Here is a 22,295-nt window from a genome sequence, read left to right on the forward strand (position 1 = left end):
TTTTTAGAAATTTCTTGGACAAATTGTAAGCTAAACATATTAAAAATGTATTAACCTTTTGTAATATAAATTTAAATTACTAGTTAGGAAAATACAAGTCAGTCATGAACTGACGCTAGTTATAAAAAAAAAAAAAATTAAAATTTTTTTTTTTTTGGAGTTGTTGACGATTTTGAAGTTGAGAGGTTATTAATTTTTAATTAAAATATAAAACTAATGTATAAAAGTATAAATTTTTTTGTTGTATTTGATTTGTATATTTTGAAATAACATTGAATAACTTAGAGTTTAATTTTTGTTATTTGTTATAAATTTTGTGATTGTTTTTTAATTAAAAAAATATACTTATTCTTTGAAAATAAAAATACATTTGTAAAAAGTAAAAATATGTCTGTTAAGAAATACATAATTATTTAATTCAAATTAAAGATTATATGTATATACATACTAAATGTGACCGTATATAATAAAAATAAGTATATATAAACTAAAAATCAATATATATAATTATACATGCTCTTTATTAATTTGTTTATTTAATACTCTATCAAGGTCATTAAATAGACAATCAATAAATAAGGTATTGAATAAGCAAAATAATAAAGAGCATAAATAAATGATTACACTAATTTAATTGGGATTTATTACTTCTATTATGTAATAGTATAATTTAAAGTTACTTAAATGTTCAATTATTTATATGCATAAATATTCACATGTAAAATATGTAGAAAATATATAATAAATATATTTACATAAACACTAACATAATATACTTGATGAAATATTTTCTCTCTTAATATTTCACTGCTTCCTTAGATATTTTTATCTACTTTAAGCAGTATCTCTTCTTTTCATTTATACTCACTTCTTTTGTTATTTAAAAAAACAGAATTAAAAAATAATACATAAAAATGTGTATATATATATAAAAAAAAAAAAGTTATTTTCAATTTGAGATATTCAAAAATTTTAAAAAGATTTGTCTTTTATGAATTTTTAACTTTCATTAGTTTGAAAAATTTTGATGAGTATGTAATTCTATTAAGCGCCTTTTTCATCAAAGTTAGTGTACAACTAACTTCAATTCTTCTACATATATATACAGCAATGCTCAATTTATAAAAGGCTAATAATAGCTTTTATTAACCAATGTTAAAGAATGGTATCACTTTATTATTTGGCCATTCAAGGGTATTTAGAGTATTATGATCAGTTAAATTAATAAAGAACTTGTAAAGGTATTTCTATTTTTATTTTATTTTTATTATTCTTTTTTTACTATAATAATAAATATTATAAATGAAAATTAACTCCTTATAAATATTATTAAATAATTTGACAAAAAATTATTCTATGTTATAATAATTTTTTGTTGTTGATTTATAGTTATTATTAACTTATTAAAAAATTATTTCAGTGTATGATTTATATTATTGCCCGTTCAGTGAATTTGCTAAAGCACGAAACAAACAATTTAATAAAGAATATGAAGACATATATCTACTGATTTTATTTATTACAAAAAAATATATTTATGCCAATAATACATAATATTTATACATATAGTTTACATAAATGAGCAATAATTAAGAGGAATTTATTTATTTTATTAAAAATAGACATTTATTATTTTATTAAAAATTTAAATTCTCATTAAAATTATTACTTATGTAAAAAATAATTTTATTTAAAACAAACAAATTTAATTATAATTATCAACAATATTTCAAAAGTATGTAAAAATTAAATATTCAAAAAACAAAATCCTTTTTTTTTTTCTCAAGAAACTGCAAATACAATTTTTTTATTGGTTTAAAATTAATTCAATTTGACGGTAAAAATTTTACTAAAAATATGTTTCATTGAGTCCTTTTATTATATAATTAAAAAAAAAAAATAAATTCATTTTTTTTTATTTTAAATGTAGCAAATCTATGGTTATTTCAATACACATTATATGAACAATCTGTTATTATATAAAAGTTTCGTATCTTTTATTAGCTAATGTATAAAGATTTATAGTGAAAAATTATAACATATTATTCTTTTTTGATAAATGAGTATGTTTTTTTTAAAAAATATAACTATTTTAGCCTAGTTAATTTATTTTATTATATATAATTTATAGTGATAATAAGGAATTGATATTTTTTGCATATGTTTGTGGAAATAATGTCTTATTATGAATTTAGAAAATAAAAATAATAGAATATACTAAACATATAAATTTTTTATTTTAACTTTTTCTTGTTTTATTATATATTTAATTTTATATCTTATTAGAAATTTTTTTTTTATGGTAGTTTTTTTTTTTATTATTTTAATAAGCATTCATTTTATATTCAAATTTTCTTTATCATAATAAGTAAATATTATAAAAATCACCATAAAAATATATTTTGATTAATCAGTTTTAATGAACTTTTTTTTTTCCTTTCATTGTTTTTAGTAGAAATTTGCACAATAATATATTATAGAATATTTCAAGAAAAAAAAAAAAAATAAGAACAATTCTGCATTTGCCTATAATTAATATATTTTCTAATATAGCTAATTTAATTATATATTAATCTAATTTAAAAAAAAAAGAAGTTGAAGAGAATGAAATTTTATTTCTTTTCTTTTCATTATTTATAATATAGCAAACATTGTAATAATTTATTTGAAAAAAAAAAAATAATTTTTCGTTTTCGGTTCATTTTAAAAATAATTAAAAATATTATATTTTTTATAGTATAATACCGTAAAAGTTTTTTTAATGGATAATAAAGGGTATCATTTACATTTCTGAAATTTTAATAAGATGAAAAAGTTAAAAAATTTTATAATATATATATAAGATGTTTGAAAGACAAGTATCGAATTATATATATAATAAAATAGTTGTAATAAATGTATTTGTATTAATTTAATTGTATAAAAAAATATTATAAAAAATAAAATAATAATGAGTTTTATTTTATTTTTACATATAATATTGTTGTATGAATCATTTAGTTTCTAAATATAACTAATAATAGTTTTTCAAAAAAAACTATAGAAGAACTTGATTAAAATTAAAATATAAGTCAAATTTGTTTATGCTATTTTATATAGCATAATTATATAAAAAATATATAATTACCTATAATAAGAGGCTATATTATAATTAATATAAGTGACAATGTTATTATATTCTCATTATTAATTTTTCTGTTTTGAAATACTGTAAACGTATTCTTTTTCATTGAATTATATTTCTTGGTGATTCGTTTATATTATTTTGTTTTTGTCAATTTGTATTTTAAAATATTTGTTTACTTTTTTTTTTTGGTAAATAACAATTTTTAAAATATCTCCTTTATTTTTAAGTGATTTATTAATTTCCTTTTTTTGAAAAAAAAAAAAAATATACATTGACAGGAAATTACTTATAATAAAAAAAGTCAATATTTTTTGTAGTTTCATATTGATTTTTGATGTAATACTCAAGTAGAAAAACTATGATGCATGCAGAGTTTTTACCTTTACAACATAAAAATATAAAATTATTTTAAATGCATTGCATATTATCGATAATTAAGATATTTTATTTTGCAAATTTATCTGTTTATTTTATGTTAAATTTTTTTCTTTTCTACATTAAATATTAAAATAAACATTTCTTTTATAAATATTATCTCATAAATGAAAGAAACAAGTTTATAACTATATATATATATATTATAAAATGTATTTGAATAAAAAAAGTGTATTTATAAAACATTTAAATATATTTAAACTTTTTTAACAAAAATCATTGTTATTCTTAAATTAATATTTACTCTTATTTTTATATGTTAATAGTTATATTTTCTGTTATATTAACAATGTTTATTAATATTTATAGGAATATAATTATAAAGAAAACTCAAAATTTATAAATATTATTCATTATCATTGAAATGGATTTATCAAAAGTATACAATTTTTTTAATTTATTATTATTATTTTCTAGCTCAGTAGCATTTGTATTGAATGTTAATACATTAACAAGTTTACTCAAGTATGTATTACCATTAAATAATTATGAATTAGGATTTTTTACTAAGAGGAATCTTGCAGAAACGGTTCAAGAAACAATATTTGATGATGGAATTGATGAAAGAGCAAATTTTTTGAGTGGAAAAGATCTATTAAGTAGATTCATTTATGCGGAGTTTTCATCATCTTATGAAATATTAAGTGATTATATAAAAGAAGGTAATTGTAAACATGATACTATGTACAATAAAGAAAAAAACCTTTCGATTATTTATGGTAGATTCAAAGTAGAGGGAATATCGTTGTCATTTGCAGAATTGATGGATGTATATAGTAGAATAATTAAACGTATTAATTTACAACACTATCATGAGACAGATGAGAGGATCAATCGCATGTCCCATATTTTGTTGTTAGAACATTCTTGTTCTCAAGGATTATTGAATAATATATATAAAGGAGAAGATGTAATAAATATAAGTGATATTACACCAATTTTAAGGAATGTGATATATGATGTTTATAAAAAATTGGAAGGAATACATATACCATTTTTTAATCATCATAATTATGAATTAGCAATAATAATAGAAAATTCTGTTAAAGATGCTTCTAAAATTATAATAATAGATTTCTTAAACACGAAAAAAATGAAAGTTATGTGGAGCAATTATTTCATATTGAATATATAGCACTTTACACAGTAGTTAAAAATTTATATAATAAATCATGTGATAATGAATATAGTATGCATATTGATTCTATTATAATAGATACACTTTATTATTTATATAAAGAAATGAATATCGATATATCATATGATCAATTTAAGAATTCATATCTCAGAATAATGGAACGTATTGTTAAATTAGATCCTAGTAACTTAACATTGACTGTAGTTCACCAGTTGTATAATATTTATTATTTGGAAAAACTAATATCTGTACATTATGTAACAGAAGAACTGAAAAAGTTTCGTGAATCAAATTTAAAAGAGTACTTCAAAGATATGGAAAATGTAAAAGCATTAGTTACTGAAACTTTACGATTAAATTCTGTTTCATTACCATTGAAGGATGTGAATGAAATGACCCATAGAATATTTAGATCTACTGAAGATATTATCTAAATTTTTTTTACTTAAAATATATATAAAAATAAAACATTACTATTGTAAATATGCTTAAGTAAAATATATATATTTTTAATATATTTATTTCACAGTTAATATTAACGTAAAGGGGATAAAAATAATATTATTTTATGGAATATACATTTAATTAATAGTTGGCAAATAAAAGACTTCATTTACCTTTTAAATTTTTTAAAATAATGAACCAATCATATAAATGCTATTAGTACATGCATAATACTAGAAAAATACATGTATAATGCTATATATACTATCATATGCGTAGCAATATTTTATTACATACATATACAAAAAAACACATTTGCAGAAATACATTTGTAGAGATTTATATGTTATAAAAATAGAAAAAAAACTATTAAAATATGTGTAATAATTTTTATTTTAAAAAAAAATTAGTTTCGTTTTTTTTATGAAAAAAGAATTTATTTTTTATGAAGAATTTTTTATTTGCAAAATTTTTGTTCTTTTATTGGGATTGTTTATTTTAATTAATAAACAAAAATTTATGAGAGTTTAAACATTACTAATTTGGCTCTTTTAAAATATTTTAAAAGTATTCAAACAGTTAGCTCATAAATCAATAGTTAAAAATATAATTTTAAAAGTTATCAATAGAATTTCAATTTTATTTATTAAAAGTTAATAAATAAAAAAAATTTTTGAATTGTTATGTTAAATAAGATTATTTATTTATTATATTAATTTTTAATATATTACTCAATGAACTACCATCACGATACTATTTATTATATTACTCTTTTTTTGAAATAATTACAAAAATTGAGATAAAGATGTGTTTAGTATTTGTGTGGTTAATAAAAGATATTATTAACTTTTTATATAGTAATAGTTGTTTATACTGGAAATAGGGAGTTGTCCATGAATTCGCTAATTTAAAAAAAAAAAAAGATGACAATTTTTTTTTTTTGAATGTGTTTTTTTTATATTTATTCTTATTCATTTAAAAAAAAAAAAAAGAAATGAAAATTTTTTGGTATAGATAGTAGAAAAATTTTTAAAGGAAATATGCTTGCAATATTTTTTAATCAAATCAAATTAGTTTTTAAAATAAAAAAAAAAAAAATTAAATTTTAAAGTAAAAATAAAAGAATTATACTTTCAATATTATTAAATTATTACTTATTTTTAAAATACAATTATAACTATAATTAAATTTTTTTTTTTTAATTAATTATTTTACATAATAAATAATTTTAATGAGGATTTGAATTTTTAATAAAAACAAATAAGTGTATTTTTATTAAAGTAAATAAATACCTTTTAATCTATAATTGCTCAATTATGTAAATTATATGAATAAAAACTATATATTATTAGCATAAACATATTCTTTTACAATAAATAAAATCAGTAGAGATATCTCTGCATTCTTTTTATTAAATTATTTGTTCAATACTTTATTAGACTCAATGAACTTTCAATTAATGAAGTACTGTGATAATATTTGTTATGAATTTTTATAGGTAAATCTTATGAGGATTAGGATTATAAGTTATATGAGTATGTATAATCATTCATAATAATATATTCTTTTACAATATTTTATTTTTTACGATATTTCCATATATTCATTAATTTTAAATTATTATTTATGGAATTAATCTTTTATACTAAATAATGAGCATTGTTTCCCTTAATGAAGCATTATTTAAAAATTATTTATAAAATTAATTTTAAATTCAACTTCTACATAAGAAATAATATCCAATTAAAATTAGTAAATATTTATGTATATCCTCTTTATTAATTTGTTTATTCAATACATTATCAAAGTCATTGAATGGAAAATTAATAAATCAAATTACATATAAAGTAACTAAAATTGAAAATGGAAGGTTAAAGGCAGTACATATATATATTTGGCTTATTAATTGCCTGCTGCTTTATTAATTGGATATTCAAAGACTTGGATAAAAGTAATGAATATCCATGTTAATAAAGAGCAAGTTTTAGGATCCCCTTATAATTTTGTATTATAGATTCTATTTTTTTTAATACGAAAAATTAATTAAATAACTTTAAGAAAACAAAAATCTATAAAAGTTAAGTAAAATAAAAGCAATCCACTTGCTATCCTTTTCTTTTTCAATGTTTCTCCATAAAAATTCATTCTCCAAAAAAAAAAAAAATAAAAAAAAGAAGATATGATATAATCATAACCGAGACGTGTCAAAAAAATGGTAATGTAACACACTAAATTGATCAAGGTTCTAGTAACTTATTGCATACATTGTACTCTTAGATAAAGGAATAATTGTTTAAGTTATAAATAATTGTTTAGTACTATGGAATTAACCACGAACATATATATAAGTTTTATTAAGACAAACCTCAAACTGTACATTAATTAAGGCAATGAATTTATTCATTGACCACCTGTTTAATGACTTTACTAGAGTATTAAATAAATAAATCAATAGAGAGCATATATAACTAAATATACTGATTTTTTAGTTTATATACTTATTTTTACTATGTTGGTTAATAAAAGATGCTATTAACTTTTTTATAATATATAAAGCTAATATTCAGAAAAATACAAATCATTCATATTATGGCTCTAGTTAAAAAAGAAAAAAATATATATAGCTAAATTTTTTTTTTTGTTTATTTTATTTTTATATATCTTTGTAATTATTTAAAAAAAAAAATTTTTTTTTTTTTTTGGCAATATTTTTATTTAAGTGAAAATTAATTTTTAATTGAAATATAAAAATTAATGTATGAAAAATATAATGTTTGTGTTATATTAGATTCATATATTTTGAGATACCGTTGAATAACTTAAAGTATGATTTTGTTATTTGTTATAACTTAATTATTTATGTGCATTTATAAATTAAAGGAATATACTTATTCTTTGTAAATAGGTATATATTATGTCAAAGTAATACACTAAAAGTCAGTATATTTATTTATATATACTTCTTATTAATTTGTCTCTTTAACACTCTAGCAAAGTCGTTAAACAGGCAATTAATAAATCAATACTAGAAGATTATATAATTTAAATGTAAAAATTATGATTCAATTTTTTTTCATTTCTTTTTAAGTGTTAATTTTTATAAAAAGATACCTTGATAAATTCTTTTTTATTTAAATCACATAAATCATTACTATATTTATATTCCTCAAATTCCATGATTCTTTTAATTTTTTAATATTATTTTTTTATAATAAAAAGTAAATACTATGCCACCACCAAGTAAAGAACCCAATACACCTAAGGTTACTTTATCCGTTACAATGCTGAAAAAATCATTACTTTCAGTTTCCGATGAATTTAGAGAGAACTTGATTTACTATCATTTTTTTTGTGATTTAAAAAACCTTCTATATTATCATTTACTCCTTTTTTTTATGGATAAATTCTATTAAATTTAAATAAGCATTAACCATATATTAAATGTGATATTGAAGTCTGAATTTTTTTGTATAATTGGTATAATTTTATCTATGCCAATTATTCTATCTTGTTTATATCTTTTTATAAGTATTTTTTGATTTCTTTATTAATATTTAATATACTATTTTACTCTATCATGTTTCCATATGGCTTATCATGCTACGTTTGGAATTAATTGCATATGCCTAGGTTTATCTAGACTAATATCTGAAACATAGTTAGAAGTGAGAATCCTTCATTTAAAAGATCATTGGAAAAAGGTATATAGAGATCTAAATAAACTTGATGAAAAGTCAAAAGATAAAAAAATGGGTATTATTATGGGAGATATCATTTCATGTGAACCGTCCGATTATGAGAGAAACAAATAAAACATTACAGTGGAAATTGTTGATATAAACCTTACTAGTCTTTTCCTTATAGAATTACAGAGGCTAATGGTACTGTTCTAAAGGCTGTACTTGTATATTATAGAGGAAATGAAATTCAGATTCCTTTGGCTAAAATTAAACTATTATGCTATAAGAGAAACATAAAAATCAGTTAAAGAATTTAGTATAAGTTTCTGACAAAAATAAAAGGAAATATATATATACTAGTTTGTTAGAACCAAAAGGTCATTTTGATATCTATGGAAAAAGCAATGTCATACCTGAAGTACTAGTTAAAGAAAAGTGGGAAAATATATAAAGATATGAAGATGGGATTAGATGCTTAGTTAATAAAAAAAGGTTAAACTTTTTGTAGCATAAAATTAGCATACTACTGCTGATATTTTGAGTTGCAAAATTACTAATTTTTAATTGAAAGATAAAAATTAAGGTATATAAAATATAATGTTTTTGTCATATTCGATTTGCGTAACTTGAAATAACAATGAATAAATAGAGTTTAATTTATTTTTTATAGACTAATTCTGTAGGTGTGTTTTTAATTAAAAGAATATGCTTATTCTTTGTAGATAAGAATACATTTGTTAAAGTAGAATATGTCTGCTAAGCAATACAAAATTTCTTAGTTCAAATTAAATGTTATATATTATAAATATTATTATATATATGGTTAATAAAATTAGTTATTAACCTTTTGTAGTACACTAAGCTAGTTTACTACTTGTGTACGTACAAATTAGCCATGCACTGACGCTAGTTAATAAAAAAGAAAAAAAAAAAAAAATAAAGTTATTTTTTTTTGTTTGTTTATTTTTATTATATACTTCTTTGTAATTAAAAAAAAAAAAAAAAAATTAAATATATTTTTTTTTTGGTTGTTGAAATTATTTTATGTTATGTTATGTTTCAATTTTTTTTTTAGTGTTTTAAAAAAAATTAAAAGAATAAATGTTAACTTATTAAAACTTAAGAGATAAAAGAAATGTTTATGTATTATTCAATGTATATTTTGAAATAACATTGAATATAATAAAATTTTGACTTTATTAATTATTATAGTTTATCTGTATGTTTTTAATTAAAAGAATAAGTAATTCTTTGTAAATAAAAACTCGTTTATAATAATTAAAAACTAATATATATATAAACGTATATTTAGTTATACAATGCTCTTTATTAATTTGTTTGTTTAATACTCTAGCAAAGTCATTAAATGATCAATTAACAAATCAATATAATAAAAAATAAGTACATATATTAAAAATCTGTATATTTAGTTATATATTCTCTTTATTAATCTGTTTGTTTAATACCCTAGAAGACTCATTAAGCAGACAATTAATAAACCAATTCGATAACAAAAATTTTACAAAAAAAATCATTTCATTAAGTCCTTCATTATAAAAAATTAATTTGATCTTTTTTTTTTAAAACTAGCGAATGCATGGCTAACTCGTTATTTTCTGTATGAATAACAATTATTTTATAAAAGGTTAATAATATTTTTTAATAACTGTGATTCAAATTTTTAATAAAAGAAAAGGCACATTTTTATTTAAGTAAATTAATACTTCTAAAGTAATAATTGCTCAGTTATGTAAACTACATGTGTAAAGTTTATGTATTAATAATATAAATATTTTTTTACAACAATTAAAATCAGTAGGGGCATCTTTACAACTCCATTAATTTGTTTATCCAGAACTCTAGCAAAGTCATTGAACGCTCAACAAATAAATCACTTTTACATGAACTAATACTATTATGTCTAAAAAATATTTAATTTTAAATCGAATGTTTTTAATGAAATACTGATTTATTAATTTCCTGTTTTATGACTTTGCTAGAGTATTAAACAAATATATTAATAGAGAGCATGTATAACTAAATATACGGGTTTTTATTATATGCATATGCTTATTTTAACATATACATAGTAATACTTATAATATATAACATTTAATTTGAATTAAATAATTCTGTATTGCTTGACAGACTTATATTTTGCTTTTACAAATGTATTTTTATTTACAAAGAATAAGTATATTCTTTTAATTAAAAATGCAAAAAATTTATAACAAATAACAAAAAGTATACTCTAAATTATTCAGTGTTATTTCAAAATATACAAATAGAATATAACATAAACATTATACATTTTATACATTAATTTCTATTTTTCAAATTAAAATTAATAACCTTTTCATTCGAAAAGTTCGAAAAAAAAAAAATTAAAATTTTTTTTTTTTTTTATAATTAGAGTCAGTGCATAGCCGACTTATATTTTCATGATTAGTAAACTAACTTTATGTATTATAAAAGGTTAATAACATCTTTTATTAACCAAATAAACACAAAATAATGTTATATAATAATCTTAATATTCACGAGAACTCTTTACGATTAAAGAGAAAACAAATAAAACAAAAAAAGTTATATTTATATATTTATTAAAATTAAAAAAAACTTTTTTAAGATGAAATAAGACAAATTTTCATTGTTTATGAAAACAGATATTATAATAAAACACGTATAACAACTATGATAACAATATAAAAAAAAATATTAAATAAATTTACTTAGTTATTTTAAAATAATTGAATAAAAACTATGAGATTTATACAAATAAATTTATGTGTGGCTGAATTAAAAATAATATGATATATTCATTGCATGATTATTAAAAAATTAAAGAACTTTCTTTTATTTTACATTTATTAAGAAATTTAGATATAAATTCAAAAAATTGAAATATAAGCACTTTTTATTTATATGTATTTAATAATAACAATAAAAATAATTATTATATTATAACATAAATAATCATATTAAACAAAATGTATAACACATTATAACAAAAGCAATTATATTCATATAGAAAACGATATTTTTGTTAACTAATACTTGCAGTTTAATTTAATAAAAAAAAGGAAACATATTATTAATACACTTTATTTTTCTCATGAATATATAAATATCTTTTGGGAAGAAAAATTTTTAATTTTTTTACATTTTTTAGGAATTAAAACATAATGGATAATACATTTTATTGTTTAGTTTTTTTTTTTAAATAACGCATTTAAAGACCATAATAAATATTTTATAAAAAAAACTCTATGAGAAATAAGTTAAAAAAAAATATATTAACTACTTTCTAATGTTTAAATAAAAGGAAATAAAAATAGTTTAATTAGTCACTTTTTTTAATTTTGCTTTTAGGAAAATGAATGATTATTTTGATGGTTTTACTTATTTTTTATTAATATGTATTTTCATCAAATATTTTTTCTCTTTTTTTTAAATATTTTTTAATTTATTTATTTTTACTTTTCTAATACAAATACATTATTTACGTAAATGATACATTATTAATAAAGTCCATTAAGTTTTATACTACACTATATTAATTTATTTTCATATCAATAATTATTTTTTTAAAAATAAAAAATGCACATATATTGACACAACGAAATAACAAAAAATTGTATTTTTTTTTCATGTAGAATATAAAATAAAGCAATTATAATCATGAATTATGTTTTATTATAAAAGATAAATTAATAAAATTTGCAAAATTAAAAATTATTATATAAAAAAAAAGACAAATCATAATATATTAACAATTTATTATAAAAATTTGAGTAATAACTAAATGTTTTGAAGACAAGAAAATATAAAAGTAATTTTCTTATATTTTAAAAAATAGACAATAATAAGAGAAATTATAATAAGATAATGAAACGGATTAAAAGTTGTAATAATATACATAATAATTTTCTTCTTTAATAAATTGAATTAAAAAATAAATGAATGTATAATACATGCGATACAAGTATGTTAAATAGAATAATAAAAAATTCTATATATCTTATTTTTAAAACTTTTTTTAACAATTTGTTTTAGTTATTTACATTTAAAAAATTTGTATATTAGAGTGACTAAATACTGCATTTATGTGCAAATATAATAGAAAAAAGAAAAAAAAATCAATTATAATAAATTTAAGAAAAATTTATTCTTTATTGAAAAAAATTGTTTGTTAACATATTATTAATACATGATAAAATAAAAAATATAATTCCATATGAGCTGCTCGTTATTTACTTAAAAATAGGCATTATTACATAAAAAATCATTTATTTATATTTATTTATTAAACCTAAAATGAATACTTCAAAATTATTTTGTTTCTTCATTTATCTAATAGTTCTTAACATAATAGCTCCATGTTTATCATTGAAGGTTATTTCTCATTCCAAGGACACTTATAATAACTTAAGAAATAGGAAATATTCTAAAAAGATAGATTTAAGTCTTGAAAATAATTTTTCATATAATGCGCTAAAAATAATTAAGAATAATATAACTGAAATTGTCCTAAAAGCATTTAATAATATTCCAGTTGATGAGAAAAAAGATTTATTAAAAAACCAAGATGACTTGAAAAGATTTATTCATAATATTATAGATGGAAAATTTACTATTTCAACTGATCAAGAAAAATACGCAACTGTTGTAACAATTTATGAATTATTTAAGGAAAATTTTAAATTAATTGTAAGTGATCAAAAGGAGATGAATACTATAAATCATTGTTTTCAAATGAAGAAGCATTATGATAAATTAATAGATGCACATTGGCATAATCTTCTTGAATCTATGAAGGAAGAATTTAAAAACATGCGGGATCTAGAGGATATGACTGATGATCAAAAAGGAGCATTATGGAATAAATGGTATATTTTTTTGATAAAATTGAAGATGGAAGATGAATTATCACAAACAAGATTTTTTATTGATGTGATGGACCAAACTGATGTAGAATTATTAATTAAGATATATCTCCAAAGTTATGAAATATCATGGAAAAATATTAGAGAAGAATACTTAATGAATGAGATGCATAAATTTATGACAAAAGAACATAATAGTATACTTAAAAAAAAGTTAGACTAAAATTGATAAAAACGGTAAGTGATAATAAGTTCATTATGTAAAAAATTTAAGAAGGTACTATGAAGAAATAGAGAATAGTAAAATATCTCCATAGTTTTTAAAAAGCAAATCATAATGTTATCAAAAATTTTCAGTTTTAAACTAAATAGGGAAATATTTAAAAAATTTAAAAAGAAATAAATAGGGATGTAAATATATTAAAAAAATAGTTTTAAAAACTGGCTAATAAAATTACTTATGAGCCATGTTACATATGTGAATTTGTGATATTATATAAAGAATTAACTTATTTAGAAATGTATTTAAGAATGTAAATATAAAATTTAGCTAAAAATGTTTGCATCTAGTTATATTAAAAAAAAAAATAATTTTTTTATGAACATTATTCTTGTTATATTTTTAGTTTTTGCGCAATAATTTTTTTTTAAATTTTATTTTTTTTCAGAAGAAATTACTTAATAAAAAAACTTTGCAACTATTTTTATTTTTACAATTTTATTTTTTTGTATTGAGTAATAAAAGAGAATTACAAAAAAACATATGAATAAAAATTTATTAGCATTAATTTTTATGAAAGTTTTTATTTTGTAAAGATTCTTTTATAATCAATAAATACTCTGAAATATCCTAAAGAATAAAATATTGTAAAATAAAAAATCATTATTAAAAATTCCATGTATTCAAATCATGTAGAATGTTAATATATATGATTTTTTTAAAATATATCAAAAGTTCAATCATCGTTATTAATAAAATTTGTAGAATAATTAGACTACTTATAACAAAAAGGAGTAATAATTCAAATTGTAAGTCGAAAATAATATTTTGTTTATTCATATATATATATTTAAGAATAAGATTCTTTATAAAATAATTTCTATAATTATTTGCTTAGAAATGTTTAATTAATTTTGTAATACATCTGAAATGCTGATATTTTAACATTATAAGTATATTTTTTTCAATATTGAATAAAATATAATTTAAAATTTTATAATTATAGTTATTTTAAAAAATGCAACTTAATTTATTGTATATATAAGTTATAGATATTTTAATATTTAATTTATTAATTTATATTCTAGATTTTAATTATTATTTAAATGTTTATTTAGTTAAAATAAAGGATATATTGAGCAAAGTATTCGTATTGTATAATTATACTTTAAAGGATAATTGCTTAAATTGTATCTTATACTAAATATTCATAAAATAGAATTAAAATTAACGTTCCTTTTATTTTAATTTTTTTTAATAATTTTTTCTTATTAATAATTATATATATAAAAGAAAAGATATTTTTGTGAAAACAATATACAAAATTTTTATATCTGAAATATGCAACTATTGAATTATATAAATAATTTTTATAATTTTGGTTAATAAAATATATTATTAACATTTTATAAAAATAATAGTTGTTTGTAAGGAAAAAACATACTAGTCATTCATTTGCTATTTTAAAAAAAAAAGAAAATGACTTTTTTCTTTTATATATGAGGGGCTTTCAATGTAACTTTTTTGCTGTCATATCGATAAATGGATAAATTTATTACCCTTAATTTATGTGCAGTTTTAAGTTTTTCCTTTATTAAAACAAATTTATATATTTACGTGATTAATTGAAAAATACTAACTAATTAGTAAGATAAAATTTTATTTTGCCTTACCTAGGAGTACATTGTATGTAAAATCTAAAATACTAACAATGTGGCCAACTTAGGTATCTAATAAAAGTTTTTTTTTGAAGATCTCGGCTATAATTATACTAATTTTTTATTATTTTTTTTTAGTCTATTTTTTTTTTTTTACATACATAAAAAAAAATGATTTTATTAATTTTGGAATATATTAAAACTTTAAATAAAAATTAAAAAAGGAGTCCTAAAATTTGCTCTATATTAATTCGGTGGTTATTAAAAAAATTGTTATTAACCTTTTGTAAAATAAAATAAGCTACCAGTCAGTGATTTATTAATTGCCTGTTTAATGATTCCTCTAGTGTATTGAACAAACAAATTAATAAAAAGCATGTATAACTAAATATACATTTATATATATATCGGCATTTTATAAGGTATAATATTTATATTATACATTAAATTATTCTGTATTGTTTAACAGATATATGTTTATTTTTATAAATATGTTTTTATTTACAAAGAATAAGTTCATTCTTTTAATTAAAAACACATACAAAAAATTCATAACAAATAAAAAAAATTAAACTCTGATTTATTCAATATTATTTAAATATATACACATTGAATACAACATAAATATTATACTTTTTCATATATTGAGTTTTTATGTAAGTAAAAATTAATTCTCTTTTTAATTAGAACAAACGACAACCGGAAATAAAAAAAAAACATAATTTAAAATTTTTTTTTTTTAATTACTAAGATATATATAAAATAAGATGAACAAAAAAAAAAAATGAATTTATATATATTTTTTTTAAATAGCGTCAGTGAATGGATGACTTATATTTTCCTAATTGGGTAGCTTATTTTTATTTTACACAAGGTTAATAACAATTTTTTTTATTAACCAGTAATATAAATATTATACATTATTAAATACAAATATATATATAATAAAAATAAGTATATATATATATATAAACGTATATTTAATTATACATGCTTTTTATTAATTTGTTTGTTCAATGCTCTAGCAAAGTCTTTGAGCAGACAATAAAACAAGAAGCAAGAAAATACAGATTCCTTTATCAAAGATAAAACTATTAAATAATAAAACAAATGAAATATACGAAGGACAAATGAGAAATTAAATACAAGTAATTGATAATCATAAAAGGAAATTAAAAGCTACAAAAGTATTAAAACAAAAAAATTATTTCGGCATTTCTGATAGAAATAACCTTTCGCAACTTGAAAATTAGGATGATAAGAATAGAAGAATTAATAAAGAAATACAGAAAAGGAGTTAAAAGTTATATAAAAAACCAGAGAGAGCAAAATATAAATAATATCATAGCTTCCGATAAGTGATTGATTTATCAATTGGTTATTTAACGATTTTAATAAAAGTGATGAATATCCATGTTAATAAAGAGCAAATTTTAGAATTCCTTTATAATTTTGTATTAAAGTTTTTATATAATACAAAATTTAATAAATCAATTTTAAAAAAAATTAAAATCTATAATAAGTTAAAAAATTTAATTGACACAATCCATTTACCGTTCTTTTCTCATTCATTTTTTTCACAAAAAAAATTTAAAAAAAAAATAAAAAGACATTAATGTAATTATAACAGAGATATTCTCTAAAAAAAAACTTCTATTAATCACACTAAGTTGGTCACATTGATAATAATTTTAGATTTTAGATGAAATGTACTCCTAGGCAAAACAAAATAAAATTTGGTCTTACGAATCGTTTAATGATTAATAAAATATGTTATTAACCTTTTGTAGTACACTAAGATAGTTTACTAGTCGTGTATGTACAAGTTAGCCATTCACTGACGCTAGTTAAAAAAAAAAAATATGAAGTTATTTTTTTTTGTTTGTTTATTTTTTTTTTTATATACATCTTTGTAATTAAAAAAAAAAAAATTAAAATTATTTTTTTTTTTGAGGGGGATTGCCGATTGACGTTTGAATTAAAAAGGGAATTTATTTGTGTTACATGAGAAACTTAATGAATGAAAAAGTATAATGCTTATGTAATATTCAATGTATATGTTTAAAATAAGATCGAATAAATTATAATTTTGACTTTATTAATTGTTGCAATTTATTTGTATGTCTTTAATTAAAAGAATAAACTGATTCTTTGTAAATAAAAACTCTTTTATAACAGTTTAACATATCTATTAAAAGATACAGTAAAATTTAATATCCAAATTAAATATTATGAATCATAAGAAACCATTATATATATATATATATATATATATATATATATATATATATATATTTAAAAACGTATATTTAGTTATACATTCTCTTTATTAATTTGTTTGTTTATTACCCTAGCAAAGTCATTAAGCAGCCAATTAATAAATCACCTAATGCTATTCAATTAATTATGTATATATAAATAAGCTTTATAGAGACAAAACTTAAAACTGAATATTAATTAAGGGTAATTAATTTATTCATTGACCAGTGGTGGAGTATTGTTAACAAAAAAATGTTATTAAGCTTTTATAAAATAAAGTTAGCTTACTAATGGTTAATAAACAAATTGTTATTAATCTTTTGTAAAAATAAAATGAGCTATCGGTCAGGAAAATAGAAATTAGCCATATCCTGACTCTAGTTCAAAAAAAAAAAAATATATATATATATAAAGTTATTTTTGTTTGCTTGTTTATTTTATTGTATATACATCTTTGTAATTAAAAAAAAAAATAAAATTATTTTTTTTTTTTTTTTTTTGTTGACGTTTGTTAAAATTAAAAAGAGAATTAATTTTTAGTTACATGAAAAACTTAAGAAATGAAAAAGTATAATGTTTATACTATTGATTTATTAATTGAATATTCAAAGACTTAGATAAAAGTAATGAATATCCAAGTTAATAAAGAGCAAGTTTTAGGACCCCTTTATAATTTTGTGTTATAGATTCTAAATTTATAATACAAAATTAATTAAATCACTTTAAGAAAATAAAAGTCTATAGAATTTAAATAAAATAAAAGCAATCCACTTGCTATCCTTTTCTTTTTCAATGTTTCTCCATAGAAATTCATTCTCCGAAAAAAAAATAGTAATAATAATAATAATAATAATAAAAAGTATATTTTTTTTTTTTCGTAAATAAAAAAAAAGTAAAAAAAAAAGATATAATATAATCATAACCGAGATGTGTCAAAAAACAAATAGTAATGAGACGCACTAAGTGGGTTAAGGTTCAAGTAACTTAACTTATTGCATTGTATTGTACTCCTAGATAAAGAAATAATTATTTAGTACTATGATATTAACTACGAACATATATATAAGTTTTATTAAGATAAACCTCAAACTGTACATTAATTAAGGAAAATGAATTTATTCATTGATTAACGCTCTTTTCTAATAAATTTTTCATTCTATCTTTATTCTTCAGGCCATTTAAATCAGATTTGTCAATAAAATTTTGTATTATTTTTTGATTTGATTTTTTCACTTTTTCTTCTGTATTTTCAGCTTTAACTTCCGTAATATATGCATTCTTTTCATATTCTTCTTGAATATTAAGTCTTAATCGTTTCATTATCGTCATGCTAAGTAAAATTAGAGGTTTATTTCCCTCTACGATTACAAACCTTATTTTAATTGTTCTGCCATTAGATAGCATCTTTATTGCAACCTTTTTAGATTTTCTCCCATTATTACTAACAAATAATCATCTAATTGAAAAAAATAGAATTGTTAAATCAGTCTCTATATTTAATTCTTTTGCAGTGTGAGTTGATATCGTATTTGCATCTTCTCCTGAGTCTAGCAAGATATTTACTATACTTTTCCATTAAATTCTACTAATCTTCTCTATACTTCTCACAATCATGATTGTCTTCACAATATTCAATTCTATTAACACAAGATATGTCTCCTTTTGATTATTCTGAATAATCATTGTCATCAGACTCTTTTGATGATTTATCTCGTTCAATAATATTTTCAGCTCTATTTCTTTTTCGAGTCAAATCTTCATCACTTTCCTTAGCTTGTTGTTTTTCTTTATACCTTCTTTTGTTCTCTCCTTTTTTTTTGTGATGTATTCCATCTGTTTATCAAGATATATTTGCATTTGACGGATCCTCTGTGGATTGGTTTCATTTTTAAACATCTTAACGTGCATATCATATATTTTATCAGTTATTATTCCTTTAATTCTATCCTTTTTATCTCTTATGACTTTTTTTGGATATACTTTTTCCAAATTTCCTATCATATAACAATTTTTACATCTCTCTTTTCTATACTCACAATTTTTTTTAAATGGCCTTTATTACCACAACAATAGCATTTAATAATAAGTTTATTTTTATATTTTGCTGTATCCCTATCATAATTTTGATTTACAGAATATACTATAACATCAGATCTTATTTCTCTCTTGGAGGTTCTTTTTATATTCATTGATGCAGAAGATAAGGTTTCCATAAATGTCTTGTCTATTGGATAATAACCGGGTATCTGAATTAGATTTTCTTTTGAAACACGTCTCTTAAAATATTTCCATAAATAATTTGTAGTAACATCATTGACCTCATTGAAGAATAAACAACTATTAGCATATATCAAACAATCTTTGATAAATGAATTTATAGCTTCTTTTAAACTTGAGTCACGCTTAGCAGTTCCGAACTTTATTATATGTTCTATTTGCTCATCGTTGTCTATAAAGATCTTCCTGGCTAGTTTAATTTTCAACTGCATTATATTCTTTATTTCCTCGTCTTCACATGACTTGAATATTTTTCTGTCATGAGCTCTTGATAACAGTGATTCCAATATCAAACAGGTTTTAATATTTGTTAATCTTTGCATCCTTATCTTATTTTCGAATGTTTCAAACCACAAGAAATAATCATCTATTTCTTCCTCTTCAATTTCTGTTATTCCATTTGGAGTTTTGATTTTAGTGAACTCCTCGGTTTCCTTTACTTTAAATATATATGTTTCATTGAAATTTACTATTTCTTTAAATGTCTCGAATCTAATCCTTTTGATATTTTATTTCATCTTGAACTTTGCTAATCCAATGGGGTTCTATTTGCGTTGGTTTCGAATATCCTGCCTCTGTCGCCAATTGATTTATTAATTTGGCGCTTAATGACTTTGCTAGAGTATTAAACAAACAAATTAATAAAGAGCATGTATAATTAATACTGAATCCTTTAATAGACCTATTAATTATTATAAATGAATTTTTATTTACAAAGAATTAGTATCTTCTTTTAATTAAAGAACATATAAACAAATTATAACAATTAATAAAATCAAAACTTTAATTTATTCAATGTTACTTCAATGTATACTCATCGAATACAACATAAACATTATACTTTTTGTTTCTTTAAGTTTTTCATGTAACACAAATAAATTCTCTTTTTAATTCGAACAAACGTCAACCACAAAAAAAAAAAAAATTTAATTTTTTTTTTTTTTTAATTACAAAGATGTATAAAAAATAAAATAAACAAACAAACCAAAAAATAACTTTATATTTTTTTTTTTTTTTAAAACTAGTGTCAGTGCATGGCTAACTTGTATATACACGACCAGTAACTTAGCTTAACATACTACAAAAGGTTAATAATATATTTTATTAACTAATAATCTATTATAAAATGTAAATTCTATAGATTAAATATCAACGGGTAAACTTTATATTCTAGAATAAAGAAAAAATACCTAATGATAATCTACAATTATGAATTCTTTTCTATTCAAATTAAACTTATTGTTTATAGAAAAATAAATTAATAAAAAATTAAAAAGGGACAAATTTAATGTTTTATAAATACTATACATATAACTTCAAATTTTGAAATATTTTAAATAATCAAAATATTGATGCTTATAAACCATACACAATATATTTTTTTCCTTTTCTTTTTATATTGTTAATAAAAATTCTCAATTGGAAAAGCAGTGAAAAAGCATTCTAACAAAAAAAAAAAAAAAAAAGAAAAATATCAATCAAATAATATAAAATATATCTTTAAAAAATTAATTGTAACATATTAGTAATATTTATAGGAACATGAAAGATCCTGTTTTTGTTAAAAAATATCTAATTGATTAATAGAAAATATTATTAAACCTTTATAGTAATAAAAGTCATCTTTCTAATCAGGAAAATGCAAATTTATTCGTATACTGATTCCATGAAAAATGCATAATTATTTTTTTTATTTTCTTTATTTTTTTTGAAGTATTTAAAGAAAGAATATTAAACTTTTTATTTTAATATAAATAAAAAGTATATATATATTTTTTTTAATTTTTATGTTTTTAAAGATATTTAAATAACTTTAAATTAAATTTTGTTATTCGTTGCTATTAAACTACTTTACATAATTATAATTCATAAGAGAATATCAACTTATTTTAACAAAAATATAATGCACCTTTGCTAAAATAAATAAATTTCTCTGAGATAATAAAATTTATATAATTAAATTTACATTTTATAAATTTACTTAAATTTAAAATAAAAATAAGTATAAAAAAAATATCAGTATAATTTTTTATGCATGCTCTTCATTAATTTGTACATTCAATACTCTAGCGAAATATTCTAATGGGCAATTAATAAATCACTAAGCAATCATAACAATAAAAAGCATTTAAAATATAATACCATACTTCAACTTAAAATTTAATATTTTG

At 19.0% G+C, this 22,295-nt stretch overlaps 1 protein-coding gene and 1 pseudogene across 2 annotated transcripts, besides 3 other annotated features; both read left to right on the top strand.

Annotated features, from left to right (window-relative positions):
- Positions 1-3,926: 3,926 nt before the first annotated feature.
- Positions 3,927-5,134, top strand: PRELSG_0023000 (annotated as a pseudogene). Its single transcript is given in 2 exon segments — positions 3,927-4,694; positions 4,697-5,134. Coding segments are annotated over 2 exon segments (1,206 nt in total).
- Positions 5,135-8,742: 3,608 nt separating this feature from the next.
- Positions 8,743-9,297: a repeat region.
- A 3,844-nt stretch (positions 9,298-13,141) lies between these two features.
- On the top strand, positions 13,142-13,933 carry PRELSG_0023100 (hypothetical protein; the record flags this gene model as incomplete). Its single annotated transcript, XM_028680148.1, has 1 exon — positions 13,142-13,933. The coding sequence occupies one exon, from the start codon at positions 13,142-13,144 to the stop codon at positions 13,931-13,933; it is 792 nt and encodes a 263-aa protein (XP_028531106.1).
- A 4,500-nt stretch (positions 13,934-18,433) lies between these two features.
- Positions 18,434-18,880: a repeat region.
- Positions 18,881-19,189: 309 nt separating this feature from the next.
- Positions 19,190-20,775: a repeat region.
- Positions 20,776-22,295: the final 1,520 nt, after the last annotated feature.

The sequence above is a fragment of the Plasmodium relictum genome (genome assembly GCF_900005765.1).
Source record: "Plasmodium relictum strain SGS1 genome assembly, contig: PRELSG_00_v1_296, whole genome shotgun sequence".
NCBI lineage: Eukaryota > Apicomplexa > Aconoidasida > Haemosporida > Plasmodiidae > Plasmodium > Plasmodium relictum.